At 39.6% G+C, this 22431-nt stretch overlaps 1 protein-coding gene across 2 annotated transcripts in view; it reads right to left on the bottom strand.

The window, feature by feature from the left end:
* Positions 1-22431, bottom strand: part of TRPM3 (transient receptor potential cation channel subfamily M member 3) — a 491731-nt gene that overhangs the window by 4753 nt on the left and 464547 nt on the right. For both annotated transcript variants that reach the window (XM_063455040.1, XM_063455041.1), the window contains 3 exons: positions 10169-10319; positions 5162-5361; positions 1086-1218 (listed from right to left, as the gene is read on the bottom strand). In XM_063455040.1, the coding sequence (XP_063311110.1) occupies positions 1086-1218; positions 5162-5361; positions 10169-10319 (484 nt within the window). The remainder of the gene's footprint in view (positions 1-1085; positions 1219-5161; positions 5362-10168; positions 10320-22431) is intronic.

Below are 22431 nucleotides of genomic sequence, written 5' to 3'. Positions count from 1 at the left end.
ACCCCTTAAGGACCAAACTTCTGGAATAAAAGGGAATCATGACATGTCACACATGTCATGTGTCCTTAAGGGGTTAAAAAAGTAAAACTGGTTCTTCTAGAAGTTTTATGTTAGTAGTTTGGCTAATACAAAAAATAAATTGCAACACATCTTAAATAATGTTTATAAAAAGTATATGCATTTTACAAGGTTATTTATTATTATTGAATTACATTGAAATCCAAAGGGCAAAACTAAGACTAAAATATTGATAATGTGACTATAGCGTAGACAAAGTATGAATAGTTTAGGTGTACTTTTCCAAATTATCTATTTTAGCCTGAATTTTGTCATCTGGATTTAAAAATTCTACAATTTGGAGTTTAGTGAAAGACATCGTTAAGGTTTACAATCCAAAGTATTTTAACAGTATATTGCAATATAGATAGAGGACATTTTACTTTTTGAGGTTTCACTAACCTATGTATTGAGGAGAGTTGACAACAAAACTGAAAACGTTAGGACAAAATAGCTCTGCTGGAAAATAATTGAATTGATTATATTTTCCAATTTGTCTATTGCATCCTACCTTTGTGACCATATATGATATGATATGAAACAAGTAATAAATATATATATATATATATATATATATATATATATATATATAAAAGAAACCAAAGGATCTTGCACTCCACCTCTCCAAATTATTCAATGCCCGGTGCTTGCCAGCCAAAATACAAAAAAAGTTCCAAAGATAGCACTCCAGGGACTAATAAAAATTAACTTTTATTACCTTAACTAAAACATCAAAGTGTCAACGTTTCAGCTTGATCCCCTCAAGCTTTCGTCAGGTCATGTCCTGACGAAAGCTTGAGGGGATCAAGCTGAAACGTTGACACTTTGATGTTTTAGTTAAGGTAATAAAAGTTAATTTTTATTAGTCCCTGGAGTGCTATCTTTGGAACTGTTTTATATATATATATATATATATATATATATATATATATATACACGTGATAAAAAAAAATCTCCATTTTATATTTTTGATATGGTCCAGGCTACCAAAAATGTATCTCGATTTTAAGAACAATTGTGCTCCTTACCTTTCTGCAGTGACTCGAATTCTTTCATCATTTGAAGAATTAAATCTGTCATCTTTTTCTCTGAAATATTCTTCTATGCATTGTTCTTCGAAATCGTGTACTTTTTTAAGCTCATCTTCTGTTATAAACAACTCTGATTTATTAAATAATGCAAAAAAAATAGAATATAGTTAGCATCAATGGCAATTTCTTTTTATTTAAATCGTCTAGAAATTTCATGGTTATTCACATACCTCTGAATCCTCCCCTGCCCACATTAGCAAAAATAATGTGGAATCTCCCAGGGACATTTAGACTATAAAATCCAGATATTGTTCTTAAGATTTACCAATGTCCAGATTTGCTAATACAGTCTCAAAATTAGACTGAATATAGACCCTCTTTTAGTATGTCTAGAGTCAATGGAACTTAGGGATCGAGTGCTGAAAATATACAACAGAATGCTCAAATACAATGATAAGAAATAACAGGCAATTTGTCTTCAAATTTGGTTTAGATACACTTGCACAATTCAGATGAACTGAATTAATAGGCAGACAGTTGCCATTTGTAATGTATCATACAAAAACTGCCATTAGCACCATTTTGATAGCTAACTCTGTTAGTGAAAGGGTTACCTCTGTAGAGAAGTCCAATATACAATAACAATTAAAAATATATTTTTTTCACGTTATAAAATGTATATTATATTATTGATTTAATAGATTAACTGCATAGAGGTCCAAATAAAGTCTAATAAATTAAAAAAATTACATCCATGATATTTAATTATTAATTGAATTGTTTGCTTGTACTGTCAGTGGGGTAATATCATAGGTTCTTCCGCAAAACGCAGGTGAACTTATTTCGTGAATTTACCTTCAACCAGGATTTGTTCTGAGTTAATCCAGTATCAATTGATAAATGTTAGAATTACTGATTTTAACTCTAACGCCAGATGGTACTAAATTAGATGTGCTCTTTCAGTTGAAATTAGCAAACTGCATCTTGGTTGGCTTTTATTAGATATAAGAATTGCAAATGATATTGCAGTTTGGTTATTTTACCCATATTTCTGATGCAGACTTTAGTGAATAACCCTGAATACCTGAGGGTCCCCTCTGTCAGCTGAGGAGCGAGACTGACTCATGACCTATGTGTCACCTTAAAATGACCTTTGTTGTATTTTTTCTTCTTCTCTTCCTTTTTCATAATATGTTCTGTTCCTAATATCTGATCCACTTTAATCACATAAGACAAAGTAGGGACTTTTTTGTCTTATGTAATTTTCTTACACTTGACAATCTTGACAAAGGATGAGGCTTAAGGCAAGTTTGACCCTTTATTAGCTTGACAAAGGAAGTGGAGTTTGCCTTGAAGGGACACTATAGGCACCCAAACCACCTTATATTTTTGAAGTGGTCTGAGTGCAATATGCCTGTCTACATAACCCTGCAATGTAAAACATTGCAGTTTTAGTGAAATTTCAATGATTACATTTCAGTGTTCACTCCATGAAACAACGTTGGATATCTTCAAGCATAACGTCTTCAAAATCCCTATAGGAACACATTAAGGGGAAACTATAGTCACCAGAAAAACTACAGCTTATTGTATTTGTTCTGGTGAGTATAATCAGTCCCTGCATGCTTTTTTCAGCAAACACTGTTTTTTTCAGAGAAAAGGCAGTGATTACAATAGTGATTAGGGATATCTCCACTGGCCACTCCTCAGATGGCTACTGGAGGTGTTTCTTGGGGCACTGCTGCACAGTATGCAGCCCTGACATCCAGTGTCTCCATCCTCTGCATGCAGACACTGAACTTTCCTCATTGAGATGCACTGATTCAATTGATTGGAAGGGCTGTGTTTGACTTGTGCTGGCTCTGCCCCGATCTGCTTCCTTGACAATCTCAGCCGATCCAATGCTTTCCTATAGGAAATCATTGTGATTGGCTGAGATCATCACCTCTGAAGATGTCAGTCAACGAGGCAGATCAGGGACAGAGCCAGCAATAGCAGACTGAAATAAAGGTAATATTTTACAATATTTAGGGTGTAATGGGATGGCAGGGGGGCTAGTTTGCAAAGTCTTATCTTTAAAACCATAACTTACTCCTTGTAATATTTTTTTTACAACTTCTAAAAATAATTTGCATTATTAACTAGTGAAACTATTTTGAGTTAATTTTCCTTTATGGCACTTAGTGTGTCAGTCATGCCACACACATTTCACCACTACTTTCACTGAATCCCTCTGACTACGGCTAAATTTATCTTCTACATCAGAACACTACTCCTAAGATTGGGTTGTATCCATGTCTCGGGTCTTTCATTTAGAATAGGGACAGCTTCGGTCTCCTTCAACACTGACACTCCAGTGCATATTATTAAAAGATTGGGCAGATGGAAATCCTCAGTCTACAACCGATATATTCCTCATCCCGAGAAAGAAATGAGGAAAGCTTTTAAAAGTTTGGCTTTGTAAATTTGATGGAATAAGTGTGTTTTTCTTTAATACCTTTTCACCCTCTTTGCATGAACCCAATTTACATATATTACTAATATGTTTCTGAACACATATATTATATTATTCACTCACTCACTCACTCACTCTCTGGGCCGGCCTATGGGGGGATAATGTATAATAAACACAGGTTACTGGCTATGGGAGGATAGTGTTTAATAAACACAGGTTACTGGCTATGGGGGGATAATGTATAATAAACACAGGTTACTGGCTATGGGAGGGATAATGTATAATAAACACATGTTACTGGCTATGGGAGGATAATGTATAATAAGCACAGGTTACTGGCTATGGGAGGGATAATGTATAATAAACACAGGTTACTGGCTATGGGAGGATAATGTATAATAAGCACAGGTTACTGGCTATGGGGGGATAATGTATAATAAGCACAGGTTACTGGCTATGGGGGGATGATGTATAATAAACACAGGTTACTGGCTATGGGAGGATAATGTATAATAAACATAGGTTACTGGCTATGGGAGGGATAATGTATAATAAACACATGTTACTGGCTATGGGGGATAATGTATAATAAACACAGGTTACTGGCTATGGGGGGATAATGTATAATAAACACAGGTTACTGGCTATGGGGAGGATAATGTATAATAAACAGGTTACTGGCTATGGGGGATAATGTATAATAAACACAGGTTACTGGCTATGGGGGATAATATATTATAAACACAGGTTACTGGCTATGGGAGGGATAATGTATTATAAACACAGGTTACTGACTATGGGAGGGATAATGTATAATAATAATATAATAATATAACATATACTTGTGGAAATACGATTTATGCTATTTTAATAGCAGTAGAAATGTGATACATAAAATCAACATGATTTACTCAGTAATAAATGACAAATAACTGTATAAACCTATAAAAGAAGAGTTTTAATTTATCAATATTAAAACCATGATGAGCTTTAAACAAAGAATCACATGCTATGTGACTATTCTAGCACAGACTTTCCAGCACCACTCTCAATGCTACATGTATAAATATTGAAAGAGAGCTTATCTGTGCAGAAGAGGAAAAGGGCTGCACTGATTACACCTCACGTTGACATTAGGCCACAAAGGACGGTATATCGACAATAAACCATAGAATATATTTTGGATGAGTGTTAGAGAATTAATAAAATCATAATATGGCTGGAGTAGAAAAATTGGATAATGAGGCTTGGATACTAAAGTTACAGTCCAAGCACCATACCCAAATGTACTCTTTAGGTTATGCTACAACAAATGAAAAGTGTCCTCTCTAACTGCAGATATAGCTATTGTGGTGTGACCAAAAAATAAAAAAAGAGACACTAGCGTGGTGAATAATATGTTAACATGCAATCCAAAAGTATCGAATAGTAATAAATAAAGCAAAGTGGTCAACCCTAAACTGATTAAATAAATACCATACTCAATAAGTGATAAATGGAATGCAGAGCTTAAATGGGTAGAACCCAACCTATACAAACTAAATGACCTTCATGTGAATTTATTTTGACAGATTAATGTGAATGTGTGGTCCTGTTTTTCAAAGAATACAACACTTACTTAATCCATAGTCTCTTTCTTCCTGGTCACTCTCATGCTTTCTCCATCGACAGCAGAGGTGCTTGCATATCATGGTAAAATGGCTAAATATAATCAAAGGAGGTGGCAATACAGGCCTTTCATGAAACGTCATTATCAATTGGTACCTCTGAAATTTCCAAACTTGATTTGATATTGATTTTACTTCAAAGAATGTATTGCTATAAGAGAAAAAGAAAGCTTGAATGGGAAAGAGCAAAATATTATACTGACTTTTAACAAACAAAACTAACAAAAGCTACTATGACTCAATTGTTGAAAAACTTAATGCTGGTCATGACATAAAGGTATCAGAAGACACAGTGCATCAGAGTTTGCTGCATAGCCACAGACTAGCCAGAATGCCCATGATAACCCCTGTACACAATCAAAAGTGCCTTCAGTAGGGACGTGAGCATCAGAACTTGTCCATGGAGCAATGGAAGAAGGGTTTTTTTTTTTAGTTTAGGTGGATAGCCAGGTGCATGTGAGTCATTTACCTGGGGAAGAGATGGCAGCAAGATACTATGGTAGGAAGGCAGGCTGGCGAAGGCAGTGTTATGCTTTGGGCAATATTTTGCTGTGAAAGCTTGGTTCCTGGCATTCATGTGGCTAGATTGCAGACTACATACCTACTGGCAGTAGCCTCTTTCAGGGAAATAATGCACCCTGACACACTGCAAAAAAATGTTTAGTAAAGGTTTGAGGAAAATGACAAAGTTCAAGAAGTTGCCTTGGCCTCCAAATTCCCGAGATCTCATTTAAAATTGAGCATCTGTGGGATGTGCTGAAACAACAAATCTAATCCATGGAGATCCCACCTCACAACTTGCAGGACTTAAAAGATCTGCTGCTAATGTCTTGCTGCCAGATACCACAGGACTCATTCAGAGGTCTTGTAAGTTCATGCCTTGAGGCATCAAATCTGTTTTGGCAGCACAAGGGGGATCCACACAATATTAGGCAGGTGGTTTTAATGTTGCGGCTGATTAGTGTACATCAAAAAGCCCTCATTTATCCCTTTTCATTCTTTCTTTCTGTGTGGTATTTTTAGTGGTAGTTTACAGTTCGTTCAATTTTAAATCATTTGATCAATTTTAAATCATATGTAAATGGCTTATAAGCCATTTGTTTCCAAAATGTTTTCAAAATCAGTTATGGCAAAATGTTACTTATCTAATTTAGTCTGTTACAGATTAGAGTTAATTCAAATAATATTTAGTTATTCTAAAACCAGATTGGACCAGGTGTGTTACAGTAAGATGGGTCAACTAATTTGATTTGCTTGCCACAATCTCTTCATTTACCCTTGAATGGACTGTCACTTCCCATGATTTTTAATATTATGCTTACTTATCGCTATAGTCATCAACTATATTATTGAGGTATGACAAAGATAATGACATTTAGAAATTCATGTCTTTTACTGCATCCATCTTAGCTCCCTTTCAATCATTTTTAGAAGCTCTGTTTTTTCCTCAACATAAAGAATGCCTACAGAGAAAAGGAGAAACTCAGCAAAGTTTACATTTCTTCTCTTCATTTTTAATGCTTGTCTTGGTTTTGCCTTGTCTGAACTGGATGTAATTTACAGAATCTTTAATATAAATTTAAAAGAAAACAGAAAATCACCATGGTATAAAGGTTTAGCACAAGTTACAGAACTTCAAATTTTTATTCAATGGTGTAAATTCCAGAGATAAAAAAAAATGGGTATCAAGAATGGTGAGGTAGAGAAAAACAAAAAGTATTACAGAAAAACCAAACACATATTGCATAATTTCATACTTGTACTCATTTTTATTCATTTTCCCTATGTAACATAGCATAGGTACATTACCGGATTTAGCATTCATATTTGTGTGGCCATTACTCCTAATTCTCCTTTATCTTTTTTGCTGCCTTTGACACTGTTGATCATCAACCGCTTCTTCTCATTCTCCATAATCTCGGTCTACAGGATACTGCTCTCTCTCTCCTGGTGCTCCTCCTATCTCTCCCAACACTTTTTCAGTGTTTCTTTCTCTGGCTCTGCCTCTTCTCCCCAACCCCTCTCTGTTGGCGTTCCCCAAGATGCTGTCCTTGATCCCCTACTGTTCTCTATCTATACTGCCTTCCTTTGTAAACTCATCAGCTCCTTTGGCTTCCATTATCAATTATATGCAGATGACACACAAATCTACCTGCCCTCTCCTGATGTCTCTCCATCCATCTTGACTCATGTCTCTGACTGCGTCTCTGTGATTTCAAACTGGATGGCTACATGACTTACTTAAACTCAACCTGTTTAAAACAGGACTTCTGTTTTTTTTTCTCCCTCAAGTGTTGCTACTGTCTCCCTCCAAGTCAACGGCGTCACCATCACCTCTACCTCATAGGCTCACTGCCTATGTGTTTTCTTTGACTCTGACCCCCTCATGTCCAGTTGATCGACAAATCCTGCTTCTTCCATCTCAAAATCATAGCTTGCAGCCGCCCTTATTTGACACCAGACACAGCTAAGGATCTGGTCCATGCCGTTGTTCTTTCTCGCCTTGACTACTGTAATCTCCTACTCAGTGGTCTTACGTGTTCCCAGATTACACCGCTGCAACCTATAATGAATGCGGTGGCAAGGCTCATTTTCCTGTCCACCCGCACCACCCATGCCTCCCCCACCTGTGAGTCCCTATATTGGCTTCCAGTTAGATATAGGGCTTAATTTAAGATTCTGGTGCTTGTTTACAAGTCCCTATATAATGCTGCTCCCATGGAGACCCTTGCGCTCTGCTGAAGACCTTCGCCTATCCTCTATCTGTACTCTGACATCTGATGCTCGCATCCAAGACTTCTCCGGGGCTGCACCTTTTCTGTGGAACTCCCTTCCCTTCTCCGTTAGACTTTCACCCAGTCCTCACTCCATCAAAAAATCTTTGAAAACACACTTCTTCAGGAAAGCATATCATCTAAACTGTTAGTGGGTTTTCATCCCCCCCACCCCCATGACTCTTCTCCTGCAACTGTCAAAAATAACCTACTAAGTTCTCAGTGATGGCTTTTCTAGCAGCCTATTTAATTACTCATGCTTCTCTGTGATTACTTTTCTAGCAACCTATTTCATTACCCCTACTTATACCCTTTGTGTCACTATATCCCACTCCCTCTAGCATGTATGCTCATTGAGTAGGGCCCTCAACCCCTCTGTTCCTGTGCGTACATTTGTCTGGTTACAATTACGTGTGTGTTAGTCCACCCATTGTACAGCGCTACGCAATTTGATGGCACTATATAAATAATAAAGTAATAATATCTTACATGCTATGTTTCTTATGTTTCCGTAAACATAATGCATGCATACAAAATAATTTTAAAAATATTACCGTATATACTCGAGTATAAGCCGACCCGAATATAAGCCGAGGCCCCTAATTTTACCCCCAAAAACTGGGAAAACTTATTGACTCGAGTATAAGACTAGGGTGGAAAATGCAGCAGCTACTGGTAAATTTCTAAATAAAATTAGATCCTAAAAAAGTTATATTAACTGAATATTTATTTACAGTGTGTGTATATAATGAATGCAGTGTGTGTGTGTGTATGAATGCAGTGTGTATGCAGTGTGTATATAATGAATGGAGTGCAGTGTGTGTATATGAGTGCAGTGCAGTGTGTGTATATGAGTGCAGTGTGTGAGTGCAGTGTGTATATAATGAATGCAGTGCAGTGTGTGTATGAGTGCAGTGTGAATGCAGTGTGTATGTATGAGTGCAGTGTGTATGTATGAATGCAGTGTGTATATAATGAATGCAATGCAGTGTGTATGTATGAGTGCAGTGTGTATTTATGAGTGCAGTGTGTATGTATGAGTGCAGTGTGTGTATGAATGCAGTGTGTGTATATAATGAATGCAGTGCAGTGTGTGTGTATGAGTGTGTGTATGAATGCAGTGTGTGTGAGTGAGAGTGTTGTGTGTGTGTGTGTGAGTGCAGAGCATTGGTGGGGGTGGCCATTTTATTAATTATTATTATTTAATTATTATTGTAATATATATATTTTTTTCATGTTGTTATTTTTTTTTATTATTATTATTTTTTTTATTTTATTATTTGTTTTATTTATTTTTTCGTCCCCTCTCCCTGCTTGTTAGCTGGCCAGGGAGGGGGGCTCTCACTCCCTGGTGGTCCAGTGGATGGGCTATAGGAGGGGGCTGTCAGGAAGCTGTAACTTACCTTCACCGCAGCTCCTGTCAGCTCCCTTCTCTCTCCTCCGTCCGTGCAGCTCCCAGGTCAGCTCCCTCTGCAACTCTCGCGGCCGTGCGAGAGTTGCAGAGGAAGCTGACCTGGGAGCTGCACGGACGGAGGAGAGAGAAGGGAGCTGACAGGAGCTGCGGTGAAGGTAAGTTACAGCTTCCTGCCAGCCCCCGGTCCTTGTCTGTATTATGGCAATGAAAATTGCCATAATACAGACAACTGGCTCGAGTATAAGACGAGTGAGTGTTTTTCAGCACAAAAAATGTGCTGAAAAACTCGTCTTATACTCGAGTATATACGGTAAGTTGATTGACTTAAAAAAATAATACATTTAGAGATAAAAAAAACTATAGTTCTAATTATTCCCAAAAGCTTTCATACATCTTGGTAAATAATTTTGCTTTGCACACATTACTTTCTACTATAACTTCCTGCACAGATAGAATTTGAGAGGGTGTGTAATGGAAAATGTATTATTTCTTAAAGAAATCAATTTGTTTGCATCTACATTCATGGAAAGTCCAAAACGGATTCGGAAATTTTACAGAAAGAGTATGTACTATAACCACATTTTTCCAGTGCTTGCTCTCTAACAGTAACTTATTTCTCTTATTTTTTGTTTTGTTTTTATTATTACCGGTTTCATAGTTATTCACAGACAGAATTCAAAGTGAACTTAAAATTGAATTTCAAATTTAAGGTCAATTTAGCCAAACTGCAAATATTCTCTAACCATGAAAGTCTCTGCAGACAAACTTACTTAAATACTGCTATTAAGAGGTTTACAAGGAGAATGTTTGCAACCAAGAGGTAGCACGCCATAATAGCAGGAACAATCCAGGCTCCAGTTTTGCAGGGAGGATACTGAGTTACTTTTCCATCTTCTGCAGTCTCGTTATATCCACATGGTGCTACAATAATAATGACAAAAAATCAGAATATGATGTTTAGATTTTCCAACACAACAATTTAAATAAACTGAGCTGTTGCAAGTCTTCTTAAACAATATTTCCATTCTACCTTGGTGCACGTGTCCTTATATTTAGTTATGGAGAAATTAACAACTTCTTTAATTTCCCCTGAAGAAAATCCTGCCTATCCGATCATGATGACACTGCAGAGTCAAAAGAGGATTGCAGAGTCAAATATAGGGCTTGCAAATTAAATTATCTGGACTTTCTTTCTGGGTTGTCAGGCAGATTCCCCAACATATAATTATTTTTAAAAGCTACATAATTATGGAAAAGTTACATCTAAATATAAACTACATTTATATATGCAATTCTATGCGTATATTTGTGTATTACTTTTACCTAATTATGTGATTTTATTAATTCTATATTGGTGGATCTGCCTGGCAACCCAGGCAAAAAATTTAGATAATTAAATTTACTGGCCCTATATTTGACTCTGTAACTTTCCAAAACCCCACAAAACCTGTACATGTGGGGTACTGTTATACTTGTGAGACATTTGCTGAACACAAATATGAGTGTTTTAGAACAGTAAAACGTATAATGATAACGATATCATCGATGAAATGGCAGTTTTTGTGTGAAAAATGCAAATAGCAAATATTAACACATGTGGCCACTACAAAGACCCCATTATGAATACCATGGATTGTCTACTTTGCAAATGGTATGCCATGATGAGGGTAATTTTCATTACTGGGTTGCCCTATGGTCTCACAGGCAACATAGGCCTAGCAAAGTGTAAAAATGGAAATCGGCTCTTTAGTTAAGCCCGTAACTTTCCAAAACAACATGAAGCCTGTAAATATGTGGAATGATTGTACTTGTGGAACATCACAGCATACAAATACATGTCTTTTATTGCAGTAAAAGAAAACACTTTTTTTTAATATTATTCATAATAAATTGTATTCCATATAAAAATATCTGATGTGGAACATTTCTGTGAACAAAATGATATAAAATAAGCGTGGATGCACTTAATATGAAAGAGGCAAGATATGGTTAAACAAACATATAGCTCAAATTCTCGGTTTTGTCTTGGTCAGAACTTGTATAATTGCCTCCATCCTTCAGGGGTTAATCAAGCAGTTTTGGTGTATCTATCTTGCCCCTGCCATTTCACTGCTCAATTCTCAGCCATTTAGGAGTTAAATAACTTTGTTTAAGCAGCCATAGTCACACCTCTCTGCATATAACGTGCAGAGCCTTACTAAACACTTCCTGTAAAGTGAGATTTAATGTTTACACTTCCTTTATTACTCAGTCTGTTTAATGTAGAATTTCTTATCTCCTGCACTGTTAATACCTTCTTATACCATGCAGGCTCCTCCTGTATGTGGACAAAGTTCAATTTACAAAGCAGGAGAGGAAAGAAAACTCTAAAGTAAGTTAACATCTGATTGAAAAATATATATTTTTTATGCAGGCTGTGTCAGTCAGAGCCAGGGGAGGCGTAGCTATGGCTGCATTGAGAGAAACAAAAGTGATTTAACTCCTAAATTGTAGAGAATTGAGTAGTGAGACTTCAGAGGTATGATCTATACACCAAAACTGTTTCATTAGGCTAAAGTTGTTTTTGTGACTTTAAAGTTCCTTTAAAGCAGGCCTGCACAACAAACAACACCTTTCAGATGTTTTGAACTACAACTCCCATGAAACCCTGGCTATCAGCCATGATTCCCTGGCTATCTGTTTCACTCAAAAAAACATGGGCGTTAGCTATCTGTTTCATTCAAAGAATCATGGGCGTTGTTGTTCAAAAACATCTGGGGGGGCCGCAGGTTGTGCAGGCCTGCTTTAAAGTAATACAAATATATCAACTGCATTCTACAATGTAATGCAACACTTATAGTGTGTCATAATGCAAAACATCCTCATCCCTTGGCCCTTGAGATGATATTTTAGCATCTCATTTGTAAAAATGATTTGCATCACAATGGTATTTTTAAGAAGGAATTGGAAGGATTTGCAGTAAAGTATGGGGAACTAAAATGGCAATGGCAGACAGCCCTTGATTTAATATATTTAATTCAATATATATTAAATATATGATATATATTAATATTTAATATATATTTTTTAAAGTATTCAATATATTTGGATATACTTAAAAAAAAATCAAAATATATAAAAAAAATCAATTTTATCTAAAAATATATCAATTTATAAAAAAAAAAAAAAAAAAAAGGCTTATACGAAAATATCAGGCTTTGATTTTGTAAACCTTACAAATGATTCAATACTGTTAGAAAAACCTTCCAAATGATTTAGCTACATAAGTCACCATTAAAGTCAAAGGGAATTGTTGTAGCTAATAATTTGGAAAGATTTTCTCCAGGTATTGAATCATTTGGAAAGCCAATCAAATCATGCTCTTAGTACAAAATAGTTTGGAAATAATATATTTTCAATTCAGTTATGTTATTCTAAATATTAGATGTCAATTTATGAAATATTCAGAAAATTTTAACTTGAATAATATATACTCATTTTTTTTTTTATTTCTTTAAAAACATATTTGATAGAGTCCTAACCTCAACATCTGAGGAGAGGGATTTAGGGGTGATTATTTCTGATGACTTAAAGGTAGACAGACAATGTAATAGAGCAGCAGGAAATGCTAGCAGAATGCTTGGTTGTATAGGGAGAGGTATTAGCAGTAGAAAGAGGGAAGTGCTCATGCCATTGTACAGAACACTTGGAGTATTGTACGCAGTACTGGAGACCATATCTTCTGAAGGATATTGATACTTTAGAGAGAGTTTAGAGAAGACTGGTTCATGGATTGCAGGACAAAACTTACCAGGAAAGGTTAAAGGATCTTAACATGTATAGCTTGGAGGAAAGACGAGACAGGGGGGATATGATAGAAATGTTTAAATACATAAAGGGAATCAACACAGTAAAGGAGGAGACTATATTTAAAAGAAGAAAAACTACCACAACAAGAGGACATAGTCTTAAATTAGAGGGGCAAATATTTAAAAATAATATCCGGAAGTATTACTTTACTGAGAGGGTAGTGGATGCATGGAGTAGCCATGAAGTGGCTGAAGTGGTAGAGGTTAACACAGTGAAGGAATTTAAGCATTCAATCGGATAGGCATAAGGCTATTCTAACTATAAGATAAGGCCAGTGTCTAATGAAAGTATTTAGAAAATTGGGCAGACTAGATGGGCTGAATGGTTCTTATCTGCCATCACATTTTATGTTTCTATCTTAGTGGAAGGAAATAAAGATAGCCTGACCACTTCAACAATAATTGCTCTTTCAATAATCTTTTTTTTTACTTTAAAAAAATAAAATAAAATATATAAATATTGCAATCAACTGTCTATATACAAATATGAGTATATAGAATATAGATCAGTGTTCCCCAACCCAGTCCTCGTAGACCACCAACAGTCCAGGATTTATGTATTTCTCTGTTTTATTCCAATGGAAATACTGACAAAACCTGAACTGTTGGTGGTTCATGAGGACTGGGTTGGAGAACACTGCTATTAGGTTAGGTTAGATTCATATAATTTTATAAGAAGAAGGGGGAGGGGAGGGGTGGGGGATTAAGAAGGAGGGTGGGGGGGAATTAAGAAGAAGGGGGGAGGGGTGGGGAATTAAGAAGAAGGAGGGAGGGTGGGGGATTAAGAAGGAGGGTGGGGGGAATTAAGAAGAAGGGGGAGGGGTGGGGAATTAAGAAGAAGGAGGGAGGGTGGGGGATTAATAAGAAGAGGGGGGGAATTAAGAAGAAGGGGGAGGGGTGGAGGATTAAGAAGAAGGGGGATGGGTTAAGAAGAAGGAGGGAGGGGTGGGGAATTAAGAAGAAGGAGGGAGGGTGGGGGATTAAGAAGGAGGGTGGGGGGAAATTAAGAAGAAGGGGGGAGGGGTGGGGAATTACGAAGAAGGAGGGAGGGTGGGGGATTAATAAGAAGAGGGGGGAATTAAGAAGAAGGGGGAGGGGTGGAGGATTAAGAAGAAGGGGGATGGGTTTAGAAGAAGGAGGGAGGGGTGGGGAATTAAGAAGAAGGAGGGAGGGTGGGGGATTAATAAGAAGAGGGGGGAATTAAGAAGAAGGGGGAGGAGTGGGGATTAATAAGAAGAGGGGGCTAATTAAGAAGAAGGGGGGAGGGGTGGGGGATTAAGAAGAAGAGGGGGGAATTAAGAAGTGGGGGGAATTAAGAAGTAGGGGGAGGGATTAAGACGAAGGGGGGAGGGTGGGGAATTAAGAAGAAGGAGGGAGGGTGGGGGATTAATAAGAAGAGGGGGGGAATTAAGAAGAAGGGGGGAGGGGTGGGGGATTAAGAAGAAGAGGGGGGAATTAAGAAGAAGGGGGAGGGATTAAGAAGAAGGAGGAGGGTGGGGAATTAAGAAGAGGGAGGGAGGGTGGGGGATTAAGAAGAAGAGGGGGGAATTAAGAAGAAGGGGGAGGGATTAAGAAGAAGGGGGAGGGGTGGGGGATTAAGAAGAAGGGGGATTAAGAAGAAGGGGGAGGGTGGGGGATTAATAAGAAGAGGGGGGAATTAAGAAGAAGGGGGAGGGGTGGGGATTAAGAAAAAGAGGGGGAATTAAGAAGAAGGGGAGGGATTAAGAAGAAGGGGGAGGGGTGGGGGATTAAGAAGAAGGGGAAGTAAGAAGAAGGGGGAGGGTGGGGGATTAATAAGAAGAGGGGGGGAATTAAGAAGAAGGGGGAGGGTGGGGGATTAAGAAGTAGAGGGGGGAATTAAGAAGTAGGGGGAGGGATTAAGAAGAAGGGGGGAGGGTGGGGAATTAAGAAGAAGGAGGGAGGGAGGGTGGGGGATTAATAAGAAGCGGGGGAATTAAGAAGAAGGGGGAGGGGTGGGGGATTAAGAAGAAGAGGGGGGGAATTAAGAAGAAGGGGAGGGATTAAGAAGAAGGAGGGAGGGGTGGGGAATTAAGAAGAAGGAGGGAGGGTGGGGGATTAATAAGAAGAGGGGGGGAATTAAGAAGAAGGGGGGTGTCACGTTCACATAGAGTAAGATGGAGCTCAACTGCAGATTTCAGTTTAAATAGATGTGATATATTGAGGAAAATAAAGAGATGACAGTTCACTTGAGAATTCACTGATACTGTGTCTTTAATATTTTGATTGAAGAAAACATAGGTACTGTATCTTTAAATACTTCAGTATTGGTGAGTGGATTCTTAGACTATCTTATACAATTGAATTGCAGCAATAATTCAATGAAGGGAAGGTAATGGAGATTAACTTGCAGAGATTTGTTTTAGCTTAATTGGTAGAAAACATATCAGCTGGAGACTGAAGGGTTAATGAATAGGAATTACTCCTATAACGATAGGAGAACGTGCGAGCAGGCTAAAGCTTGAGTGCTCAGAAGTCAGTGGGAAAAGTTCGTATCACACAAGTAAAGTAACTTAGCTTCCAGAGACTTTAAGTTGGTCCCAGAGTCCCCTCCAGGGAGGTTCCGTTGGAGAGAGGTCGAGAGGAGTCAAAGTACTAGCCGTGATCGAGGGAAGGAGAAGGAGGTCAGTCGAGTACAAGTTCGGTTCGGTACACAGGAAAATTGTAGAGAAGAGTGGCAGCCGGTTTAATTGCGCGGTACGCTGTTCATTAATCCAGCGTCTGTTGTCTGGCACGGTCGCATTATGTAGCGTAAGGAGACCGCGTCAGAGAGGGGGTGTAGTTACAGTCCGTCAACCCGGAAGAGACAGGAATTACTGCTAATGGCCATGACAGGGGGAGGGGTGGGGAATTAAGAAGAAGAGGGGGGAATTTAGAAGAAGGGGGAGAGGTGGGGGATTAAGAAGGGGGGAGGGTGGGGGATTAAGAAGAAGGGGGGAAATTAAGAAGAAGCGGGAGGGGGGAGATTAATAAGAAGAGGGGTGATTAAGAAAGAGGGGTGGGTGGGATTAAGAAGAAGGAGGGGTGGGGGATTAAGAAGAACAGTGGGGGAGGGGTGGGGGGATTAAGAAGAACAGTGGGGGAGGGGTGGCGGGATTAAGAAGAACAGGGGTGGGGGATCAAGAAGAACGGGGGGTGATTAAGAAGAACGGGGGGGTGGGGGATTAAGAAGAACGGGGGGTGGGGGAATTAAGAAGAACAGTGGGAGTGGGGAGATTAAGAAGAAGAACAGGGGGTGGGGGATTAAGAAGAACACGGGGGTGGGGGGGATTAAGAAGAACAAGGGGGAATTAAGAAGAACGGGGGGATTAAGAAGAACGGGGGGGAGTAAGAAGAACACAGGGGGTAAGAAGAACACAGAGGAGGGGGGAGGGTAAGAAGAACACAGAGGAGGGGGGAGGGTAAGAAGAACACAGAGGAGGGGGGAGAGTAAGAAGAACACAGGGAGGGTGGGGGAGTGGGAAGAACACAGGGAGGGTGGGGGAGTAGGAGGGAACACAGGGAGGTTGGGGGAGTGAGAAGAACACAGGGAGGGTGGGGGGAGTGAGTAGAAAACTGGGGGGGGAGGTGAGGGGAGTGAGGAGAAAGGAAGGGGAGTCAGGAGAACACATGGAGGGGGGGGAGTGAGAAGAACACAGGGAGGGAGGGGGTGAAAAGAACACCGGAGGTTTGGGGGGGGATGAGAAGAGCACAGGGAGGGTGGGTGGGTGTGAGAAGTGACTGCTAGGGGAGGGGGGAGGAGAGACCACTAAGGGGCAGGGGAGAGCTCTATAGGACAGGGGGCAGGACAGGGAGCTCTTTCACACTACGCGCACACACACACAAAATGCATCCCTATACATACACAGAAACACAACATGCTTCCCTTACACACAGAGAAACACACAATGCATCCATTACACACAAAGACAATGCAGCCTTTGCACACATACACAGAAACACACAATGCAAACCCTTACACACACATGCAAACACACATACTGCTTCTCTTACATAATCAAACAACAAAAAGAACAAATGTGGTCAGATTCAAAAGTCAATTGAGACTAACCGCATCTCTGGAAATATCTATAGCGGTAGTGTCTAAAATTACAATCCTGGCTGTAGGTTGTAGGTGTCACTGTGAACCGCTGAAGGTATCACTATAGACCCATAAACAGGAAAAAATCATAAAAATGCTGCTAAATACCAAAATAAAGTATATACATAAAAATGCTGCTAAATACCAAAATAAAGTATATACAAGTGATACTAGAGTTCTATGCCTGTCAATAGAGGGGTATGTATAGGTAGGGATACATTATGCCATATGGCATCAACAACTCACCCCTAGTTATCAGCTTTAATATAGTGCACTATAAGGAGATGAGTATAAATCCCCAAGTCCCTACCATAAATACCTCCTACAAAAGTAGTAATAGATATAAAGTAAAAAGAGGCTCCAAATGGAGCTAGTACAGAGGTAAAGGGAGATTGAGGAAGGTATGCAGTGTTAATAGCAGTCAAATTCGGACTGCTAGTTTTAAATTTAAGAAACCTCTCTCCCTGTTAATCTAGCTAGACAGGCATAGAAAAGAGAAAGTAAATAAAGTATAGATTAGGTGATTAACATGGTGCTAAAACCACCAGTGCCCAGTGCTCATATACATGATATGAGATGAAAAAAATTGCCCAACGTACGTTTCGGTGCTAGAGAGGAGCACCTTCGTCAGGGGCCAACATTAGACTGTTAATGAGTCTCTTTTATATGTTATGTGCCAAGAGGCATGAGTACCTTCGACCAATAGGAGCTGGGGGAGTGTGGTATCAGCTGTACTGCATTTCCCTGAGTGTGTTCAATCCAAGCTCCAGGATAAACATTAAGATGTTCCTGGAGGCGGGGCTTAATGCCGGTCACATGGTCCGGCATATCGTGGGACATGTGATGTGACCGGCCCCATGTGGTATGGGCTAGGCCAATGGTAGGGCTTTTCTACAACTTGTTTCACCCCCATTGTGTGAATGCGACCTGCCCAAATCAAAAGGCTAAGTGGGCGGGCGCACGTCCGAGCGGACCCGCCCGCCAACCATGCAGAAGGAAGCGCTTGATGCCGGTCACGTGGCTCGGCGTGTCCCGAGTCACGTGAACTATCCGGCTCTGGGGGGAGCAATTGATGCCGGTCACGTGACTCGGTGCGTCACGAGTCACGTGGTGTATCCGGCCTTTCGTCATAGAGGCTGGGCCCGTGGTGTAAAGGAGCAGTCCTGCCTCTTCAATAGACCCCGCCCATCTGAGACCAGTGGGCGGGTCATATGATGTAATGGGCCGGCAAAATTACAGTATAGAGCAACCACGGGATACCACCCATTAATCCCCATACATTAGTATGACAACTCTCAGGTCTCCTCAGCAGCCCTAAAGCCTCTCAGGTATCGATGTCAGATACATAAATACACTGAGGTATGTATAGGGACAAGGATGAAATTAGATATAAATATAAACCATGAATGTAAATCTATATAAAGAATGCAGTAAGTGGATGGTCCGATGTGTCCGGACCTGATACAGTCAATTCTACGTACCTATGGTCCTGTATAAGGTATTCATGAAAAAATAATAATGAAAATAAGAAAAGATAATAACTGAGTAATAAATAAGGATAAAGAAATTAAAGAAATATGTACATATCTACACTAAACACTACACACGCTATATTACAAAATGTACAAGTGTATCAGGCAAAATAAGCTTGATTAAATATAAATTACGAGTATGTCAGAGACCCATAAAGGTGTGGGGACACAGTGTCCAGCCTGGTTCTCTTAATCTTCAATGAAGGGTGTATATGAAAAACCCTCGTTGAGTCCAGATGGTGACAATGTTTTAAGTTTATAAATCCAGAAACTCTCCCTTTGGAGTAATTTTTTGTCTAGATCTCCCCTTCTTGGTCCAAGGGTGACACTTTCAATGCCGCAAAATCTTATCCCTTCAGATGATCCCCCATGATGAAGTTTCAAATGTTTTGAAACTGGGGTGTCAATTTGTCTTTTAGGGTTAATTGAGGTCACATGCTCCCTTATTCTCAGTTTAAACATACGGGAAGTTTTTCCCACGTATAGTTTATTGCATGAGCATGAGAGTAGGTATACAAGACCTTTAGATTGGCAATTAAAAAAGTGACGGACTTTAAATTCTTGTATCCCTAAGGAGTCTGGAAAAGTTTTCGAAGGGCGGCGTATGAATTTGCACGCCTTACATTTTCCACATTGATATGTGCCTAGGACTGGAGACTTTAACCAAGAGGTTTTCTGAATGCTCGATTTCAGGTGACTTGGGACTAGGATGTCCCTAATGTTTCGTCCTCTGCGTGCTGTCACAGACGCCTTAGGTGTAATCACCTTCTGTAGGTGTGGGTCTTGGTGCAGTAGGGGCCAGAATCTATCAAGGATACTCATAATTTGATGCCAGCCTGCATCAAAATTCCCTATGCATCTTATAGTTTCTTGATTAGACTGTACGTTTTTTTCAACTAAGAGGTCTTTACGGTCTGCCAACAGTGCGCGTTTATATGCAGATTTTAAGCATCTGTTTGGGTATCCTTTTTGTTTAAACTGGAATTGTAAGGTTTTTGCCTTCAGTTTAAAATCTTCTATAGTGGAGCAGTTGCGTCTTAGGCGCAAATACTGCCCTATTGGGATACCTTTTTTAAGGGAGGGTGGATGGTGACTTGTCCACTCCAATAGGCTGTTGGTTGACGTGGGTTTCCGAAAGAGGGTGGATGTAAGCACCCCCTTATCTGACAGACAGATAGTTAGGTCAAGAAAATTAATTCGGTTACCACCTATCTCACTTGTCAGTCTCAGATTAATGGAGTTGGAGTTTAGGATGTTAACAAACTCAAGAAAGAGGTCAGGGGTGTCTGTCCATATGATCAATACATCGTCGATGTAGCGTTTCCATATTTTTATACACTTAGTGTATTTTACCATGTGTTCATTGAATACCATTGTGCTCTCCCACCACCCCAGGTGGAGGTTGGCATATGAGGGGGCACAAGCCGTCCCCATAGCTGTTCCTCTCACCTGGTGGTAGTGTTTTCCCTGGAAGATAAAATGGTTATGTGTCAGAATGAACAACATCAAGTCTTGGACAAATTCATTATGTCGTAGTGAGACCAGAGGTTTGCTATCAAGTATTGCTCTAAGGTGTCTTAGACCCACCTCGTGTGGTATCGAGCTGTAAAGGCTCTCCACGTCGAGGCTACATAAGATAGCGTGGCCATTGATCTTAATTCCTTTGATGGTGTTTAGTGTATGCTTAGTGTCTCTTAGATGTGAGGGGAGTTCAAACACTACTTTTCTTAGTATCTGATCCACATATAAGCTTATATTCTGGGTCAGATTACCTCTACCAGAGACTATGGGTCGTCCATTTAATGTTGGTTGCTGTTTATGTACCTTCGGGAGTGCGTAAAAAGTGGCAGTAACCGGCCTTTTAACAAACATAAAATTATATTCGTCCTTAGATATAAGGGATAGTAACAGTGCCGAATCCAGGATTGTTTTTAATTCAGCTAGATATTTCTGTGTAGGGTCACCTGTCAATACCTCATATGTCTCACTGTCATTGATTAATCTATATACCATGGATACATAGTCAGATTTATTTAGGATGACCGTGTTGCCTCCCTTATCGGAAGGTTTAAAGATCACCTCATCCATTCCCTTGAGTTTACTTAGTGCAGTGTTTTCTTGTGGGGAAATATTGCTATTGGGTTGATTTGGGAGGTCTTTCGGATTGATCTTATCGATTTCTTTGCATGTTAACTCCACAAATAGGTCTATATACTTGAAATCAGCAATATGTGGAGTAAACCGGCTCTTCTTTTTCAGATGTGTGAAAGGGGGTTGTTTTTGTATAGACTCATCATTGCATACAAGGAGATCCACTAGAATATCCAGTGCATCTATATCAGAGACTTGTAGCCCTAAGTCTTTTGCCCTTTTTTCATCTTTAATGCGGTGAATTTTGTGAAGGGCCAGTTTCCTTGCAAAGAGGTGTATGTCCTTTGTCCAGTTAAACTTATCAAAGTTAGAGACTGGGACAAAGGACATACCCCGCCTCAAGACTTGTATTTCATTTTTGGTGGGAGTGTAGGAGGATAGGTTAATTATTTGGTTGTTATCTGGGGTTTTAATTAATATCTTCTCTTACATATACACAGAAACACAATGCATTTCTTACACACACTCAATGCACACACTTACAGACACACACCTTGCATCCCTTATGCATACAAACACGGATTCACACAATACATCCCTTATACACAAACACACGCTGCTTCCACTACAAACAAATACACTGCATTACCTACACAAACTGGTATCCCTATACACTACCTACCATAAGCACACACATTAGATCCTCTACAACAGGGGTAGGCAACCTTCGGCTCTACAGATGTTTTGGACTACATCTCCCATAATGCTTTTACAGCCATATTGCTGGCAAAGCATCAAGGGAGATGTAGTCCACAACATCTGTAGAGCCGAAGGTTGCCTACCCCTGCTCTACAATAACACATAACACATCCCCTACACACTCCACTCCCTGTGAGCGAACTCATGGGTGGAACATGTAGGTGGACTTTTAGGTGGGCCTTATGGGCATACTCACCGTCAGGCCCTGGGGCCCAGACCTTGAGCTGTGTAAGGGACCCCAAAAAAATAGAGCTGCTTCCCATTCTACTAGAACTTTGAATTTTGTGACCACAGTTACAAGCAGCCTCCAGAGATCCTGTTCTACACCAGACCAGTGGAGCCAAACTGTAGCCCCTCACCATCCTCATCTGATTGTAAGTAGGCAATCCAGGATATTATTAGTGACACTAATCTATAATTTACCTCACATTAAAGGGACACTATAGCTTAATGAAGTGGTTCTGGTGTCTATAGCCTGACACTATAGTCCCCAGAACCACTTCAGCTTAATGAAGTGGTTCTGGTGTCTATAGCCTGTCCCTGCAGGCTTTTTAATGTAAACACACACGGTGTGCAGCACTGGCGTTAGTTCACATGGCAGATCATATGGGTGGGGCATTGTGATGTTACATGGGGGGGGGGGCAAATTTTTCTTTTGCCTAGGGCGGCAAAAATCCTTGCACCGGCTCTGATCCTGGGCAGGT

Source organism: Pelobates fuscus, chromosome 5 (genome assembly GCF_036172605.1).
Source record: "Pelobates fuscus isolate aPelFus1 chromosome 5, aPelFus1.pri, whole genome shotgun sequence".
NCBI lineage: Eukaryota > Metazoa > Chordata > Amphibia > Anura > Pelobatidae > Pelobates > Pelobates fuscus.
Note: the sequence above shows the minus strand (reverse complement) of the source record. Positions and strands in the feature narration are given on the sequence as shown.